We start from the raw sequence: 19,573 nt of genomic DNA, 5'->3' as shown, positions 1-19,573 counted from the left end.
TGGAGAAGTGTGGAATTAGTTCGAACGATTTTATTTTCGAAAACGAACGTTTTTAGGGGGTCAACAAAGTTGACTTTTTATACGTTCAAAATTTGGGAAAACTTCCTTCATGAAAGTTGTAGAGCTCGTCGATACGAGTTCGTGGACATGTGGAACGCAATATTCGGAGTTCGTATCAATAAGTTATGAACTTTTGAAATTTGGGAATTTTCTATAAATATCGAAAAAAAATCAGAAATTTCATTTAAGGACGAAACAATTTCTTTTTGCGGAACAGTCCCCCATTTTCTCCGTTCTCTCTCCTCTCCCACGCGGCCGACCCGACTGACCCGACCCGGACCCATCTTCGTCCTCCGGCGTCTTCCGGCCACGACCCGGCCCTCCTTGTGATCGCCGCAAGCCGCCCAGTCGCCTGGTGCCGCTGCCTTGCACCGCCGTTGCCCCCAGAGCTGGATCGAAGCGACCCCAGGCGGAGTAACCGACCCGACCGGATCTCAGCCGTGCCGGCGTTGCACGGGCCGATCCTCCCCATTTTCGTGATCTCCTCTTCCCCCTGATCATCCCCATATAGGCCTTGCTTGACGATTTGGAGTGTGGAGTGAAAGATCACGAGTTGAAGATTTCGACGTCCCTGATTCAATCTGGAATCTGATCAGACGCACGAGATTAATCCAACTTCAACGCTTGATCTAGGACGATCTAGGCCGAACCAGGCTTAGCTCCAGGTATGAAAGTCGACCACCCTTTCATTTTGAACCAGTTTGTAGTTGGTCACTTTGCCATCTGAGGTGGTTGACCGGCGTTGACCGCCGCGTTGACCGCCCACTGACCACCGCTTGTGGCGGCGCATCAGACCATATTTCGAGTTTTCATTATCTAGGCGATGATCTATGCATCCATACGAGCGTTTTGATATATAACATGGTCATGTTAGAAAAAGTTGATAAATAGTGGATTTACGTTTTGACGTTACTATTTAACGTTTTTACGTTTATCTTCGGTTTACGATCTGTGAAGATCTGACCATCGGTTTTGCTTCAATTTTGGATATGTTGATCGTATGACTGTCCCGGTGACCTTGTGAGGTCACGGGCGAAGATCCGACCGTTGGATCTTCGTATAATTGAGAAATAGTGATTCGGAAGGCGATTCGTGAGAATCTGACCGTCGGATTTTCATATAATTTTGTGGAGATGTTAGTAAAGGCGATTCAGGAAGATCTGACCGTTGGATCTTCGTGATAATTTTGGAGGATGATCCTAAAGGCGATCCGTGAGGATCCGACCGTTGGATCATCATTAAATTCAGATCCGACCGTTGGATCATCGTTTAATTTGAATCTGAGCGTTGGATCGTCGTTTAATTACATATTTGAGTTGTTGGCTAAGTCAAGATCATTATTGGACTAGGTGATTGACGGTTTGAGTTGGTGGACGATTGTGGATCGTATTTTGAGCTGAATTGAAGACGCAGCGGGATTATCGAGGTGAGTAAACCTCACGTGGTTCATATTACGAACCCAATACAATTAATTGCTTTATTTTGTTGCAATCATATGAACTATTGTTGGTGTTACTAGACATTCCTGTGTGAATGTCTGTATATATATTATTACGTGAAATAATATGTATTGTTGGAGTTGTGTTGAGTTATTGTTGAGAAACAATATATTGTGAGAGATATTGAGTTTATTGTTGAGAAACAATATATTGTGAGAGGTGTTGAGTTTTATTGTTGAGGAACAATAAATTGTTGTGATCTGTGGAGATCACTAGGTCACGAGGTGACCATGGCATCTATTAGTGAATCACGCTCTCGTACCGGGCTGGTGGTTATTAATAGTATTAAATCGTAATCACGTCTGTGGCCGGACGAGTGGTTACGTTCAGTTAGAGCTCTAGTCTGTCTGCCAAATGTGGAGTGAACTTATGAGTGAAATTGAGAGTAACTCATAAGTGTCAATATATATATGGTAACCTTATGAGGGAAATTGAGAGTAACTCATAAGGGTCTATATATATATATATGAGTCTGTCTACCAAATGTTGGGAAATCTTATGAGCGAATTTGAGAGTAACTCATAAGTGTCTATATATATATATGAGAGTGAGTGATCTTATGAGCTAAATTGAGAGTAACTCATAAGTGTCTATATATATATATGAGAGTGAGTGATCTTATGAGCTAAATTGAGAGTAACTCATAAGTGGCTATATATATATATGAGAGTGAGAAAGTAACGTGGGTTTGTGGTAGTCTTGAAATCTAATAAATCAACAGTTCTTTCTTGTTTACTCATACTGGCTGTAAAAAGCTTACCGGGTTTTGTGTTGTTGCAACTCCCGGTACACTATTTAAATTGTGTAGCGGGTAATCCTACAGGACAGGAGAACCAGGACGGTGATTGTGCGGTTAGAGCAATTGTTAGAGTTTTACAACAATTGTAAGTTGTGAGGTGTGTTATGCTCATTTGAGCTTTATAATATATTGTGAGAGTGAATTGTAATAATGAACTCGAAGTTTCGAGATTTGGTTTTTTGTAATTGTAATTATTCAGGTTTCGGATTTGAATTTATTATTCAAAATTCGGGGCGTGACAGAGCACTACTAGAATTATGCTCATAGACATCACGACAATTAAATCGGTGAGAAATACACGCGATGTAAAACAATGTCATTAACATCGATTCCTCAAAAACCGATTTGTATGCATATAACTGACATCGTTTTTTACTGTTGACCGATGTCTATATTTTGATTCTAAAATTTTCAAAAACGCGGAAACACTAAGTTAAAAATTTTAAGGAACGCGGGGAACAAAATTTTCATTCCCCACACTTATTATTTTTTCAACTCACTTTATCTCTAACTTCCACACAATTGAAAACTGGCGACCCATTTTCTCTCTTGCTATTCCCCGAACCCTAGCCCTCTCCTCCTTCCTCTCCCACTCTCTTTCCACGGCCACCACCGATTCCCTCTCCTCCGCTCACTCCCGCTACTATCTCTCTCTCTCTCATTAACCGTCTCCGCCCCCTTGCCGGCGCCATCACCTCCACGAGCAAGATCTCTCTCTCTCAGATCTCGGAAGACTGAAAGAAGGCAAAGAATCCTTCTCTCAATCTCCCTCTCGAATTGGGGAAATCGATTGCTTCTATGAACCAAGACAACATCCCAGGGGCGACCGGCACCATTCTATCAAATTGAGTACTGGGTACTCAACAAGTTCGCTTTTTGACGGTGACGCAAAAATTCATTTTCAATTTCAAATGTCGTTTTCAATGGGGAACTCTTGGGATATCGATTTGGGGCTTTCCTGGTCAGAGACCAATGGAGCAGTAAGTGTTCCTTTTTCTTTGTCATTGTTCTATGTCTTTTAAAGCATTGGACGAGTTCGATTTCAAGACCGTTGAAATGAGATGGAAATGGTGCAGGAACCAAAAATCAATAATACCCATGACCCGTATGTACTCAGATTCAGTTAGCAGGGCAGTGCTCAAGTGCGTGTCATTGACCCATAACCATTCTTCACTTGCTCAAAACTTCAAAAGGGTACGCTTCTTTGACTCATGAGAACTCTGTTCAGTTCATTAATATGTTTCAAATTCTTAAGTGTTATTGTGATCAATTTTGGATCAGAGAGAACTTTATACCAATATTAAAAAGAAAAGTAGATTAACATGATCTCTTGTGCTGTGGAAAACTTTCAGCTTGCTTTGTAGGAAAGCTAAGAAACTGTCTGGTTTTTCTTTATGTTTCTGGTTAAAGTTGCCAAATTATATACTCCTGCACTTATCATGATCACTTATAATAGTTGGAAGGTATAATGTATATTCTTTTTTTGTGTTTAAATGAAATAGGTTTCGACCTCGAATTTTTATTGATGTAAGCAAGATAGACTTGAGCACAGCGTTACTATTTTGGGCTTCAAAGTTTCAATGCCCATCATGATTGCTCCTACAGGCATGCAGAAGATGGCTCACCGTGAAAATATAATCCCCTTTGGAAAGACAGTTTTACTTTATTTTCCTGTGACATGTTTATACAATAAGTTGCATAAAAATCTTTGACTTAGAAAACAGTTCAAGTCATATTCGGTATCTTGATATGGTTGAATCGATGCAGTACTCTTCTAAAGCTTCTTTTTGTGTATTTTTGTCTGTAAGACAAAGCTAGCTGAATTTATATCTGTAATTCTAATCTTTATGGTTGAATAGACAGAAAATCATTTTTATTGGTGGATTGACTGATGGCTTTCTGGCAACAGGGTATGTATAATGAATCCTTAACTTTTATGATGACATTTTTTCTTTTATTAATCATCATTGGTAGATTTTGGTGTTGATAGATTGCATCGTATGCAAATTTCCACCAAGAAATGCTCTCTTGATTTAAAATTCACTGTCATACCAGAAAATGAAAAAATTCACTGTACTAAATTGTTGGATGCTTAAAGCAAGTTATTTCTATCTCATCTCTCTTTTCTGATTTTCAGATACTTGGAACCTCTTGCAATTGCTTTGGACAAGGAGAAATGGTCACTTGTTCAATTAATTGATATGGCACTTCCTCTATATATATATATATATATATATAATGAAAAACATATATATAGTTTAAGATGATACATATTTCATTAATGAATGTTGAGTAGTTGTAATTGAAGTTCAAATTGATTTATTTTAGGATAAAAGATTTCTGCTTCACATGTGTTCAAGGAATACCTTCGGAGAGGCTTAACTTCACCAGAGATAAGTCTTGGATTAGTTGGCCTGACCTTTGCATCTTTGTGTACTAAACAAGGACCGAGTTGGAACAATTTTGTGTATAACTGTATATATTTCTATTTTCTGGGTTTGCTAGAAGCACTTTTTTGAGTTCCTTTTTTACCATATGGTAGGCTAAAGTCCCTCCTAAGGTACAAGTTTTTGCTTGGGGCTGTTGCTCACAGGAGAGTTATACTTGTGAGGTCAACAGCAAAGCCCTTCTGTTTGACTTTGGCCACTTGAAAGAAAGAGGCAGTTGAGGGTATTGGTAACATTTTCCTTCATTTTCTAGTGGTGTTGAGATTGGATAGAAGTGTCTGCTGCTATGGTGAATGTGGTTCCCTCAGCTGGGGTATTTGGTGTGGAGTGATTGCATCATGTGTTTTAATGTTGCCATTGTGTATGGAGTAACTGTATCTTTATCTTATGGTGTAGTGACCATGGTCAAATGAGTACTTGCTTTTAATTTTGTTAGGGTCAATACAGTTGCCCTGCATCTCACCATGAATATTCATCTTTGATCGCAAATTTATGTCTTTGGATTCAATGGTGCCAGTCTCTGTCTGTATTACAGCAAATGTATTCATGCAATCTGTCTGTGCCTAGTTTTTTTATAGTAACTTGTTCAGCATTGTTGACCTTTGACTTGATTAATCATAATTAAGGACTTAAATATCCCAGAAAGGTATAGTTAAGTTAACCAACAGATTGTGTTATGGATGCTAGGATAGGAATGTCTTGTAAGCTCAATGTCTTTTTGTCTTTCCCTTTTCCTTTCCTTTCTTTCCTTCTGTTTTTCTTGTTATAGCTAATTGTCCATTTAATTTTATTTGCAGGTGAAAACAGAAGAACAAATGGGATATAAGTATGGCGAGGCTTGCTTTCGTTTATGTTTCTAGTATTATGTACCATATAGACTTAAAATTTTGTTTTATTTCGACACGTTATGCATAGAAATACTTGGGATGTTGTTATGTACTTTGAGCATCAATATTAATAAAAATTTATTTACTTACGATATGTATTCTCATTAGATTTCCTAGCAATAGTTACAAATCAGTTTATAACTATAAAAATGAAGTCATATAAGAACTAATACATCAGTTCTAAAAGAAAAAATTGATGTCACATTATCCAGTGGATAACAAAATATTAAGTAAGAAACGATGTAACACAACCCAATGAACATCGACTTATTAAGTAAGAAACGATGTAAAACAACTCAATGGACATTAAGTTATTAAGTAAGAAACGATGTAAAACAACGCAATGGACATCGACATTGTGTAAGAAACGACGTGAAACAAATCAATGGACATCGATTTATTAAATGAAAAACGATGTCTAGTATAAGTATGAACATCAATGCCAACCTCAAAAACTGATGTTTAATAGAAAAATGGACATCACTTCATAAAAGAAAATGATGTTTAATAGAATAATGAACATCGGTCGCGTAATACAAGAGAATGTAGATTCAATCTTAAATAGTGTGATATATGGCAAGTACCCATAAAGCTTATAAACAGCAGGCAAACTTCAAAAACACCGATGTGTAAGAGAATATAACACATCGTTTCTAGAATGAGTAACGATGTTAAAATGAATACTAGTGCTATTGGACCTATATTTCGTTAAGCATTAAATGCATAAATATGAAGGTTTAACAATATCTAAAAACACCAATTTGTGATCATAATAGCAGTTTAACATCGATTCTGGAACATAATCTGATGTTTATTATTATACGATGTCTATTTTTTTGCGATCTTTTACATCACCCACTAACACATGGGTACAAATTTTTTTTTACATCGGTTTCTGGCCGATGTATATGAGGAAAATTCTAGTAGTGGAGATAGAAGTCGAACCCTACAAAAACAAAGTAAACAAGCAATACATGATCAACAAACTAACGAAAGTGAAAATTGGGCAAACCCAAGTAATCCCTACTACATTGCGAAAGAACAAAATCAGGAGGTACATCCCACCAAATCAAACCATCTGAAGAGAGGCTGTGATTAGCAAGAGCATCCGCTACTTGGTTCTCCTCACAATAAATGTGAGAAGAGTAGAATTGCCTTTGAGAGATGCGGTGTAAACATTTTAACCAAGAAACACGAAGTCGCCAAGACACTAAATGGGGAGATTTGAGGAAGGTAAGAACTATAGCAGAATCAACTTCTAACCATACATGTTTCCAATCCCAAATTCAAGCCAACTCAATGGCTTTGATTATTGCCATGACTTCAGCAGTAATGGAGCTAGGAATATCCAGATTGCAGCAAAAAGCTCCAATTACATGACCACGAAAATCATGAAAAACTCCACCATACCCCACTTGATTCGAGGCATTCCTCCAAGCACCATCCGTATTAATTTTAACCCATCCTATAATAGGAGGAAACCAATTGACTTCAATAATACGGGGAGCACGTCTAGGCCGAAAGGGACCCGAAGCCTCCTTCAAATGCAAAGCTCTTGGACATTGTTAAACACTTAAACATGGTACCTGAAGCAAGCAAGCATGCTAGAGGAAATGATCTGCCCGCTAACCAATTGAAAAGCACCAGCCATATTAACACAATCACCATCATATTTCATTTTGTTCCTAAACCTCCAGAGACAAAGCACCCCAACAAAAGCAATACGCCAAAGCTCATGCAATTGTGCACTTCGGCCAATTAATAAACCATGATGCAGCCTATCGCCCTATCCAACAAAGAACCACGAATCCCACCTAATCAAAAATGCATGCAATCTGTTGCCAAAGTGACTCCGCAAAAGGACAATATTAAGAAAAATGTGATCAAGTGATTCACCATGAGTAAAGCATAGAAAGCACCTTGATGCAAGAGATACACCACGTCTCTGGAGAAAATCTTCAGAGAGAATGCGCCCCTTGAGAACCTTCCAAGTTAGAATTGACATGCGGGGAGGAATGAATTTAGACCATATCAGACGACTCCGATTCCGATCCAACCAACACGGGGAAGGGTGGGATGAAGAAAATGGTAGGCCTCACGTGCTGAAAGCTCAAGCATAGATATGTATGACGTACAGTTTTGTCTCTTAAGAACTGCATTTTTTTTTTTTAATTCCTTATTATCAACAAAAAAAAAAATTATATGAAATATTTGGGTATCACAACACGTTTTCTTCGATAATTGAGATGGACTGCCTTCATATTGTTTAAACAAATATATGGATTATTTAGTATTGGGTGCACTTGTTGAATACACTTAATTAGGCTAATTAGCTCTAGTTGGTCCAGACCATATGTTTCACTCAAGTAATTTCACGTAAAAAAACAAACTTATCATAAAATTAGGCTCAAGAGTTTCAACTTCCAAGTTCCAACTAACATTTTCATTCTAAAAAAAAAAAAAAAAAAACTAAAATTTCAAAATTTTCATCAAAAACTGAAATTCAAAATTTTGAAACATCTCCCACCTTGAAAATTTTAAGGTTCCAAATTTTAAAACAGCCCGCCCTTTCGCCGATGAATCCTATTGGTCCTTATAGAAAGCACGCGGATCACTATCCTCACACTTCCACAAACCTTCCACCAGAGAATCTCCACCGTTGATTCAAACAACTTTACACATTCACCCCCCAAAAATTTCACTTCCCGCTTCTGCACTCTCCCTCCCTATAAATCAAACCCTCCCAAACCCCCCAAATCCACAAATCCACACCCAATCTCCTCTCAATTTCCCAAACCCACAAAAACCCTAGATTCCTCAGATATCAGAAATGGCCCGTACCAAGCAGACTGCCCGGAAGTCCACCGGAGGAAAGGCCCCGCGCAAGCAGCTGGCGACCAAGGCTGCCCGGAAGTCGGCTCCGGCGACCGGAGGAGTGAAGAAGCCCCATCGCTTCAGGCCGGGAACTGTGGCGCTGAGGGAGATCAGGAAGTACCAGAAGAGCACGGAGCTTCTGATCCGCAAGCTTCCCTTCCAGAGGCTGGTGAGGGAGATTGCTCAGGATTTCAAGACTGATCTTCGCTTCCAGAGCAGCGCTGTGGCGGCGCTTCAGGAGGCGGCGGAGGCTTACTTGGTGGGTTTGTTTGAGGATACTAATCTGTGTGCGATTCATGCCAAGAGGGTTACCATTATGCCCAAGGATATTCAGCTTGCGAGGAGGATTAGGGGTGAGAGAGCTTAGAGTTGACCCCAGATCTTATGCTTTGGTAATAGGATTAGGCAGTAGATTTATGCTTTTGGAATTGGTAATGTAATTGGAAATCTTGAATTGAGTCTATGAGGAAATCTGGAATTTTATGTGGTTAATCTTTGTTGGGCTTATTTTATTGTACTCCATGTGTTTTGTTAAAAGTACTCTTACATATTAGTAATTGTGATTGGTCTTTGTGTGGTAGTTGGTGCTTTGGAATTAACTGGCTGGATTTGGGTAATGTGTTTTTGGATTGGTTACTGTAAGGGGAAGCCTTGAGATCAGTCCCTTAGAAAAGGAAGTTGAACTCTTCAATTTTTGTGTGAATAATTTTAGTTGGGATCGTATGCTTGGTTTAGTCAATTCCAGTAGTGATCTTCTGCATTTTTATATTAAGGGATGAACTTTGCTTGAGAGTTGGTACTTTGAGGTTCACGGTGAGTAGGTAGGTCATTGCAATATTCAGCCTTCACAAAGAGCTAGTTATATTCTCAGATCTATTACCTTCAAATTCACTACTTATGAGTCAGTGGAGGATGACCTTGTAATCAGTTTACCTTAATTTGGCTTGAACTGGTGTAATGCCTTCCCAATGAGACTGTAGTATAGCTTTCTTTGGTATGCGAACCCATTTTGCTTTTGGATCCTTGCAAGTATTTGAAGGTTTTTCAAATCAAACTACAGCATACTGCTGCAATGGCACTAAATGTAATTACAAAAGCACAAATTTTGCTATGAATGCACCTATTGGATCATTGAGATATCTGAATTGATCAGGTTTATTGTTCTGAGCCCTTGATGACTAAATACAAGTTTTGATATCTGAAATTGATTGCAATAGCACCATTGTTTTGATATCTGAAATTGATTGCAATAGCACCATTGACTTAATTCTCCCTTTTTGGTTTATAAATGAGGTATATCTGGTTCTGGTGGAGCTGAAACTTCAACACCCTAGAATTTGGATTTGCGTTTGTTAGTGTGAGTTTCTTATTAGTTGGTTGAGTGACGAATTCTCTCAAATACACCAAATTACAATCATCACTTCTCTCATCATCATTCTCTACTAGCTAGAGCAACCTCAGTTTTTGTTCAAAAGTGCTCTGTATAACGAAATGCCAATATCTATGAACATTCACATGTTGCAAACCATTCCAGTAGCCACATACCCATTTGTTCTATTGATTTCTAATGTGGATCAACCTGGTTCTTTTTGAAAAGTTTGGCTCATCTAAGTCGGAAATTCTTGCTATAAAAAGCATCATCAAGATCAATGTTTTGAGAATTTGAGGCTTATGTGAAAACTCGAAAACTAATTGAAAATACAAGAACAAAACGTGTTTTCTGGAAATCAGAGATTGATAGACACCTAAGAAACACCGATACAGGTACGAGCAGTGGCGGAGCCAGGATTTTAAACTTACTGGGGCACAAAATAATAATAATAACATCAAATATAAAAACTCTCTAAATGAAATTTATATCTAGTACAATGAGATTTCAGATTTTGAAATCGTTTCATATTAGTTTTTATAATCTATACTTTTAAAAATGTGTTTCTCAATATACAAAAATAATGCAGAAAATTCTCTTTTTAAGAACTATAATTTTTTGATATGGATCATCTAAAATTAAATTCTCTAAAGTTATGTGCACTTCTTAAAATCACACAATCCTCCGTCTAATGTAACGGGTAGAAGAATGGACACATCAACTAATACATATTGAAAATGATTTTCAATATTTTCACTTCAAAATTGAGGTTAACTTGGGTTGGTTTATAGGACTCCTCTTGAAACCCGTTCTGTTATATTGTTCTTTAATGAGAATATTTCATGGTTGTTCATTTAAAAACCTGTCATGATTGTGAAGTTCAATATGATTTGTGAAGTTAATTACTTAATTAGATTGTTATGGCCTTTGATTTTCGTTAAAAAAAATAAAATACTTTAGATATAGTTGACATACATGAAAAGATGAAGGTGAACAAATTAAAGAGTAGACTAGCAGAGGATCAGGCACATGGGAACTCTGTGCAATTAAAATGATAATAGCCAAATCAGAATCTTCCAACAATAAAGTTATATAATTAATATATTTTGTCAAGAAAGTTTACTGGGGCACGGGACCCAGTTGGTCCCTTACTGCCTCCGCCTCTGGGTACGAGTATCCGGATACGTAGATACGGCAAATCTTAAATGTAATAGGATACGAGTACGTGAAGGATACGTCAATTAAATATATTTATATATATAATTAGAAAAACTCAAAAAAAAAAAAAAGCCATTAATTATACTCATACTATGGAATGGTATTTTGCTTAATTTCATAAAATGGCTTCGGGCTTCCATTGTTTCTGACCCAGGCTTCACAAAGCCAACACATTCATCTTGACTTCTTGAGTCAGCACAGTAATTGAACTAAACCCCCTGGTTATCAAGCAACTACCCGTAACTCATGCCTTGGATCACAAATTCACAATTCACAATCCATCACAAACGTACCCGAATTGAAGCATTCAACTAATTGAAGAACATATATGAGGAGAAAACCAGAAGCTGCAGAAGAAGTGCAGAAGCTGCAGAACAGAAGAGAGTCAAGAGACGAGGTGGGTACTGCGTAGAAATCTGAGAAGAAGGGCAGAAGTGCAGAACAAACGTCTTGCGGCTTGCGAAGAGGAGCAGAAGAAAAGAGAAGAGGAGATATCTGAGATTAGGTCGTCCCGATCTGGTTTTTTTTTTTTTTTTTTTTTTTTTTTTTTCTGGAGTAAAAAGTCATCATTACCCCCACGTATCCGATTTATTTACAGACTTACGTATCTGCATTGGATACGCACGTATCCAAATCTGGATACACGTATCTGGGCGTATCCGTACGTATCCGAGCGTATCATTCCCGTATCCCAGATCGGTATAGGATACGACGCCAAATTGACTTATCCGTGCATTATAGATAGACATGTTGCAATTCTTACTGGGCAGAAATAAAAAATTCACACAGAAAGCACAATTTTGGTTATGCAGTGAAAACCTCAACTTCTGAGATTAAAAACACTGCAGGACTCTTACTTTTGAGCCCAAATATAATCAATCCAATAATAGTAAAGGATACGGTTCTTTACAAACACATATAGCTCTCTTCGTGGCTACAATCTCTAGACTCACTAAAGAGGTGCTTGTCTTGAATCTTGACTTTCTTTTTCACTTGAACGATTTGCAAATATCGCTCCTCTTGCAACACCAATCTTCTCTACTGATCTCGAGAGAATCAATGCATGTATATGATGTTGAATGAGACACTTTTACATGGAACAAGTGTTTCAAAGTACCTATGCGACTTTTTTTAAGCAAACAAGAAGAACATGAATTCTTGCGTCTAAGTCCCACAAACATGAACACTCTTTTCTTCTGAATATATTGAGAAGAAAACAAATCCTCAATTATCAAGATTTACCCTAATTGGACTCCTAATAGGAAAAGTCTTTCAATAAAAAGATATCCAATTAAAATACCCAAATCCTAAAAAGATTAGGACTTCAATAGCATGATTTTTACAGTAAAATATCTTTATAATATAACATCTAAAAACCACCAAAATCGGACTCCCAAAAACGTAGGGTTGACTAGGACTGACTCAGACGGACTCGGGGATGTTGCAATCCCATGCTTATGCATTAGATGCAATTACCTGAAATTCTCCGAGACCAGTTTTGATGAACTTTGTAGGCTTCTTTTTCCAGCTTCTAATGATGAAACTGGATAAGGCTTTTGTATGGGAATGCCAACACCTAAGACGTACAAACTTTTGTACTTACACTAATTAATTCATAAAAATAGTCACATGAATTAACAAACACAAGATGAACATATAAACCAAAAGATCAAAACAGAAGTTGTGATTGTAGCATGGTGGGTGTATACCATTGGTTGACGAAAAAGCCATTGGAAGGGAACAAGGATCTTCAGTGATTCTCTCAAGATAATAGCAAACTATCTATGCGGGTAGAATACTGAATTGCTTGTGATTAGAGAGGTCACAAGGACTTTGTATTTATATGGTATAGTATAACAAAATCCTTCCCAAAATATGTTTTTTGTATATCATTATAACTATAACTCTTTAAACATATCCGATATCTCATTCCTTGGTATAGTGTTGTTTAATTAAGGACTAAATACTCGTTACTCCTCATACTTTTACATGAAAAACAGTTTAGTCCAAAATTTTAAAATTAAACAGTTTAGTCCTTATTCTTTCTAATTCTCACACAACAGGTCCTAAAATGACTATTATACCCCTCACTTTTTGTTTTTTTATTTTTCTCTCTTTTTATTTTTTATTTTTCTGCCTCTCTCTCTCTCTCTCTATATACACACACACACACACACACACACACACACACACACACATATATATGTGTGTGTGTGTGTGTGTGTGTATATAGAGAGAGAGAGAGAGAGAGAGAGAGAGAGAGAGAGAGAGAGAGAGGCAGAAAAATAAAAAATAAAAAGAGAGAAAAATAAAAAGTGAGGGGTATAATAGTCATTTTAGGACCTGTTGTGTGAGAATTAGAAAGAATAAGGACTAAACTGTTTAATTTAAAAAATTTGGACTAAACTGTTTTTCATGCAAAAGTATGAGGAGTAACGAGTATTTAATCCTTTAATTAATTAGTAATGTTTAGGGTGCTCACACATGGGAGTTTCACCCCCCATTTACCATTGAATTTTTTCTTTGCTATTGGCTTATGTCTAATTTCGGTGGCTTCGGTTTCCTTCGTAGATTGAGTCTCTCTGGTGGGGAAGAGAAAGTTAGTGTGTGGGTTTGGCTCCAATTAATCGTCTCATTACCTTGGTTTCGATTGGATTTGCATTTTGGAATTGTACTGGCAGCGGTTATTCGGATTTTATCTCCTCGATATGGCACTTTTTGCGACCTTTTGGTTCCGGGTGGCGACAACTGTTGTATTGTAGGAGATGATGTATTACTTAATTTTTAGGGTTACATTCTTTTGCCATATCTATGTGGATTTGGGTTGAGTAGTAATTTTCCTTATTAGGTTTATTTGTAATTGGGCTCTTTCCATTGGGTTCATACCCTTGGGTTATTATTAAGGAATGATTTCATTAATTCCAAAACAAAGAAAAAGTTAGTACTCTTGCTCATTATTCTTCACACCAAATGCACGTGGGCACAACCTTCAACTTTTCTTCATCCATTTTCATCTATAGCAATATAGCATGGTCTATTTGTAGACCGACATTTAGACTTTGAACCCTCAAAACCTTTTTTTTGTAATACAACCTCCCATCCATTGGAGTCTTGGAGACGAATTTTGGGAACTTGGGTTTAAAAATTGGACTTTGAACCTACAATTGGAGATGACATTAGCTTAGTATTATAGAGCCTCTATGTGCTAGACATTAATTATCGGTTGCCTGTTCTATATAAGCTTAAGATCTAAAATTGGACATTTGGTTCTCCACCGTAGTTGCTAATTTGATTGCAAGGTTCATCGGCAGTAGGAGCTCCCTCATGGCTTAGGTTTCTATGGCTTATAGGAAGTACCTTTTTGCGACTTGTCATGGATAGATAACAAATTAAAGGATTAAATACTTGTTACTCCCTATACTTTTCTCCTAAAAACAGTTCAGTCCCTGACCTTTTAAATTAAATAGTTTAGTCCTTATTATCTCTAATTCTCACACAACAAGTCCAAAATGAGTCCAAAATGACTATTATACCCTTCAATTCATCTTTTTATCATTTTTCTCTCATTTTTTATGTTTTTTATATTATTTTTCTCTCTTTTTTTTGCTCTCTCTCTCTCTCTCTCTCTCTCTCTCTCTCTCTCTCTCTCTCTCTCTCTCTCTCTCTCTCTCTCTCTCTCTCTCTCTCTCTCTCTCTCTCTCTCTCTCTCTCTCGCCAGAGCTGTTCTTGGCCTCGGGTCGAAACCTTATTCTTCTTCTTCTTCGAAACCTTCTTTTTCTTCAACCCATCATCCATAATCTATCCAATTGATAGCAATTGAGCCAATAGCCCAGAAGTAACACTCCATAGACTACAACAATTCAAAAACCATAAGCCAAATCTATGCTTCTCATATGCAACATAACAACCAAGCCAAACATCCAATCATAACCTGCATTTTTCACATCAAATTTCAAGTCAAACTGATTCTCTATAACTACATCAAGTCTTCTACATCACAACATTTCCATCATTCCAATTGGGCATTGTTCAATTACTTGACTCACAATTAGAGAGAAAGAAGGCGAAATGCTAAAGAAGGCAAAAGAAATTCAAAATTTGAATCGAAAAAAAGGAGATGAAGAAGAAAGGTGCTCACGGTGTCAGTGGGCTGAACCCTAATTTCGAAATGGCTGCCTTTGAGGGCCTTCAAATGCCTCGGAGATATTTCCTCCGCCGCCGCTTTCACCTGTGGCCAAAGCCTGGCGATATTCGACCCATCTAGAAAACCCTTTCCCTTGTTTTCAGTGGACCCTTTCCCTAGAACGAAGAGGATAATCCGACGGCGTCCGCGGCGGCTCTGGTTGAAATCAGAAGTCGGGCCCTTGGTTTTGATAAAAGGAGAGGCACTGACTCCATTCTTGGAGGTATTGGAGCTCGATTCGATTTGGAGAAGGAAGACCGGAGAAACCCAGGGTCTAGGATTCCGGTGATGGAACGTGCGCGGTCCTTCAAGGCACGGCCGGCGGCGAGGCTTCTGGATTTTGATGTTCGGCTTCCTCTGAGCACGCTGATGGCGGGGGTGTGTTGAGGAAATGGCCGAAACTTGATGAGAGCTAGGGAGCAGCGCCGTCGCGACTTTGATGGTCGCGTGATGAGGTTGACGGCGGTGGATGGCAGTGATCTTCTTGGGTTTTGATCGGAATCGGGTCCAGAATCGATTGGCTGTGGCGTGTTTTGAATTGGTGGCCGGAAATGGTGGTCTCCGATCGAGAGAAGTGGACAGAAGAGAGGAGAGAATTACTGTTAGGAATTTGAGATAAAGTTGAAATGCAGAGAAGGAAAAAGAAGCGAGGAGAGAGGGAGGGAGAGAGAGAGAGAGTATAAAAAAAGGGAAGAAAAATAAAAAAAAATAGAGAAAAAAATAATAAAAATAGAAAATGAGGGGCATAATAGTCATTTCGGATCATTTTGGACTTGTTATATGAGAATTAGAGAGAATAAGGACTATCCAGTTTAATTTGAAAGGCGAGGGACTAAACTGTTTTTCAGGCAAAAGTTTAAGGAGTAACAAGTATTTAATCCCAAATTAAATTAAGAGAACCAATCAGAAATAAGTACATGTAATATGGTTTGGGACCATATATTAATTTTTCCAAAATCCACGTTGTCTTGGTGCCTTCCTACGATGGGGAGGAGATCACCTGTCCCTAAAATTCCTATCCCAACCCTGTCACTTGTTTAATATGCTGACATCTGTTTATTAACCTCACACCATTCTTTTTTGAGAAAGTGAATTGCATTACTAAGCAATCTAGATATTGTGGCCTTTCCTCAACCCAAACTTGAAATGCAGGAAACAAAAGAGTTTTTTTGCCTATACTATTCGCTGCCTGATTACATTTCCTAGGGCTATATGTACATATGACTGAAGAGCAGAAATGGAAAAGGTTTCTCACTTCTTTAACCAAAGCACCTTCAATCGACAAATCAACATCAGTAGCATTCAAAGCTTGATTACTCCCAAAGCATCCATTTTTAAAATGATATGTGTCAATTGAAAACCTGCCTGGATAATAGTTTGAAAGCCCAACACCGCTGCGTATAATTTCGTAGCTTGACAGAGAATCCACCCTTCATCCCCTTTGAAACTGCTAGCATTAGATCACCATTCTCATTACGGAGCACTGCTCCCAATCCTCGCAAACCAAGCTCATTATTTATTGCACCATCTACATTCAGTTTCAAAAAAGGAAAAGAAGGCCGTGTCCATCTAACCTGAGCAGCAGGTCTTCTAGCAGAACAACAAGATTGTAAGTGTTGCTCTTGGAATTCTTGCTGCAAATTTAAAGCCTGGGCATATAGAAAGTGAGGGCTGAACAGTTTATAATTGAATATTGCATCATTCCTAGTTGCCAAATCCTCCTACAAATCAGAACCACCAATCCCAATTCATTCAAAGTAAGAGTTGATGTTGGGTGCGTTTGGAGGAGCTTTTCAGCTCTTGTGCTTATAAGCAAAGCCCTGGTTGGTGTTTGGTAAACATCCTAACAGCCTGCTTCTGTAAGAAGCCGCGGCTTTTTCGAAGGAAAAGCGAAAGCAGCCAAGAGCCTCCGTTGCAAGTCTAAACAAGTCCGTGAAGGTTCCAAACTGCCTACTACCAATTGCACTATTAAAGCTAGGGAGTAAGTCTCCAAAGTTCTTTAGCCTTTGGACAAGACCAAAGGGCATGTAGAATACTCTCTTCTTCTCCCTGGCACCTGGAGCAAATTGAAGAACCAAGAAGATGTCGACGGTGAAGAGAATAAGCCGTTGGCAAGATTTCATGGGTCACCCTCCAAATAAATTTTTTTGCTCCTTCCGGAAACTTCACTTATTTTACTACATAAATAAAAGAAAAAAGCATGTTAAAAGAATCTGATGTCTTCGCCTCTTCAGTTTCCTCTTGGTTGTATCTGTATCTTCCTCTCCTTCTCTAGGTTTGAATATCCACGAGTCATTAATCCAAGCGATACACTTCCCCAACACTTCAATACTCCCTAACAGTTTAGATTCAATTATTTGATTGGGGTTTGTGGGTTCAGTTAGATAGGTCGGGTTTCCTTTGGAAGGAAAACAAAATAAAGGTTTCCTGGGTTCTTCAATGGCACGTCGAATTTAGGTATCCAGGTATATAAGGAAATAATCTGTTATGATCTATAACAATAGTTTAGGTTCCGAATCATCTGTTTTGCCTCCACTAAATGCAGATTGTAATTGAAACCTTGAATTCTCCAACAATAATATGCAATCAAACTTTTGAATTTCTTAATCAAACAAAATTGGCTTTCTACGATTGATGGTGAGGAACTTGAGTATAATAAATATGACATGGGTTTGATGAGAGAGAAGTAAGGGAAGGAACCGTGTTTTGATTCCTTGAATAACCATTGCTGAATTGAGAAGGATTTTTTCCAGAGAGAACATAATCAGAACGAAGAAGATGAATAAATTTGATTCATTTTTAATTAAAAATAATAGCAAACTACATATACCCCCTTGGCCCCTTTATAGGATTTCAAAACACAAAAAACTCCACAACATTTGGTTTTGAACATTTAAGGACAAAAGTTTACACTTAAGGACAATATGCTCTCCACTTGCCACATGTCATGAGTTAATTTACTTTTTTACCCTTAACTACTTATTTTGACTTGTAATCTCTTTATAAGGATTAAATCTTACAAATAAGGACAATCTGCTCTCCACTTACCACATGTCATGAGTTAATTTACTTTTTTACCCTTAACTACTCTTTTTGACTTCTAATCCCTTTATATTACTTTTTTTTTTTTTGAGAATAATCCCTTTATGTTATTTTTTTCCCCCTTAACTACTCCTTTCGCAGATCCATGGGTTTTGGGTGTTTGGGTCTACGGCAGTGCGTGAGGACAGGTTGGCAGGGGAGTGCTGGTCCTGGGGATCTGACACTGGTGGTGGAGCAGCAGGAGTGGTGGGGAAGCGACAGTGCAGGTGCAGCGGGTGAAGTGGGTATTCGGCGTGGTGTGATTTGCCGACGGGGCACGATTTGTCGTTGGCAGCCTTGGTGGATCGCGGTGCTGCCTTGGTAGATTGCGGCGCTGGAGTCTTGCTGGGAGTGGTGGTTGGGCCGGGCCTTTGTGTTTGGGCCTGGCTATTTCGGCCTCTGTTTGCGTCTAGTTTTGTTTGGTTTGTGTTTTTCTGTTTCCTGCAGTGTCAATAAGTCCCTACTCGTTAGGGTAGTTGTCATGGATTCTGACGAATGGTTTGAGTTGGATGGTTGGTTTTGGGTTACTAGGATCCAGTCTTTTGCCGGCTTTTGGCCGCGCATCTTCTTATCAGCCTGTGCTGACGTTTCAGGGAGATCCTGGGATGGCCCGCCCTATAGTTATCTACTGTGGCTTGACCCCATCCCCGACAATGCTACTTATTTTGGCCTTGTTACTCCGATTAGCCATCCTTTTCAGTCTTCGTCGTTGAATTCATTGACAGTTCAATTTAGTGTCTTCAGAGTAAGTTTGTGCAGTACTAATTGCTGCTTTACTCAATTGTAAGCCCGTTTTTGGGTGTTGTAATCGCAGTTTAATGAATGATATTTCACCTGATAAAAAAAAAAAAAAACTACTCATTTTGACTTTTAATCCCTTTATATTACTTTTTTTTCTTTTTCTGAGAATAATCTGTTTATATTACTTTTTTCTTCTTCTGAGAATAATCTATTTATGTTACTTCTCAAAAGCACAAAAAAAAAAAAAAAAAAAAAAATCTTTCTTCTACACGTTGCTAAGAGAAAGAATCTCAGACCTCACTCTCCTACTACTCTCATCTCATCGCCTAATCCTACTATTGCACTCGTCCAATCCTGCTACTGCACTCGCTGCACTCATACTCGTCAAGTTCTGCTACTGCACTTGTACTCTTGT

The 19,573-nt window shown here is 38.3% G+C and overlaps 1 protein-coding gene and 1 long non-coding RNA gene across 4 annotated transcripts; both read left to right on the top strand.

Annotated features, from left to right (window-relative positions):
• Positions 1-2,622: 2,622 nt before the first annotated feature.
• On the top strand, positions 2,623-5,784 carry LOC133734328 (uncharacterized). Of its 3 annotated transcripts, none has more exons than XR_009858237.1 (3): positions 2,836-3,338; positions 3,435-4,268; positions 4,496-5,784. It is a non-coding gene; the product is annotated as an uncharacterized LOC133734328 (long non-coding RNA). The 3 variants fall into 3 exon arrangements; XR_009858236.1 differs by having other exon boundaries at positions 2,839-3,338; positions 3,435-3,552; positions 3,861-5,784; XR_009858235.1 differs by having other exon boundaries at positions 2,623-3,338; positions 3,435-5,784.
• A 2,656-nt stretch (positions 5,785-8,440) lies between these two features.
• Positions 8,441-9,058, top strand: LOC133732916 (histone H3.2). The gene has a single exon (XM_062160530.1). The coding sequence runs from the start codon at positions 8,523-8,525 to the stop codon at positions 8,931-8,933; it is 411 nt and encodes a 136-aa protein (XP_062016514.1). The 5' UTR covers positions 8,441-8,522; the 3' UTR covers positions 8,934-9,058.
• Positions 9,059-19,573: the final 10,515 nt, after the last annotated feature.

The sequence above is a fragment of the Rosa rugosa genome, chromosome 2 (assembly GCF_958449725.1).
Source record: "Rosa rugosa chromosome 2, drRosRugo1.1, whole genome shotgun sequence".
Classification (NCBI taxonomy): domain Eukaryota; kingdom Viridiplantae; phylum Streptophyta; class Magnoliopsida; order Rosales; family Rosaceae; genus Rosa; species Rosa rugosa.
The sequence above is the reverse complement of the archived record's forward strand: the minus strand, read 5'-3'. Positions and strand labels throughout refer to the sequence as shown.

Excerpts from the sequence above, each read along its gene's own strand:
- LOC133732916 (XM_062160530.1), top strand. The coding sequence starts at position 8,523 with ATGGCCCGTACCAAGCAGACTGCCCGGAAGTCCACCGGAGGAAAGGCC.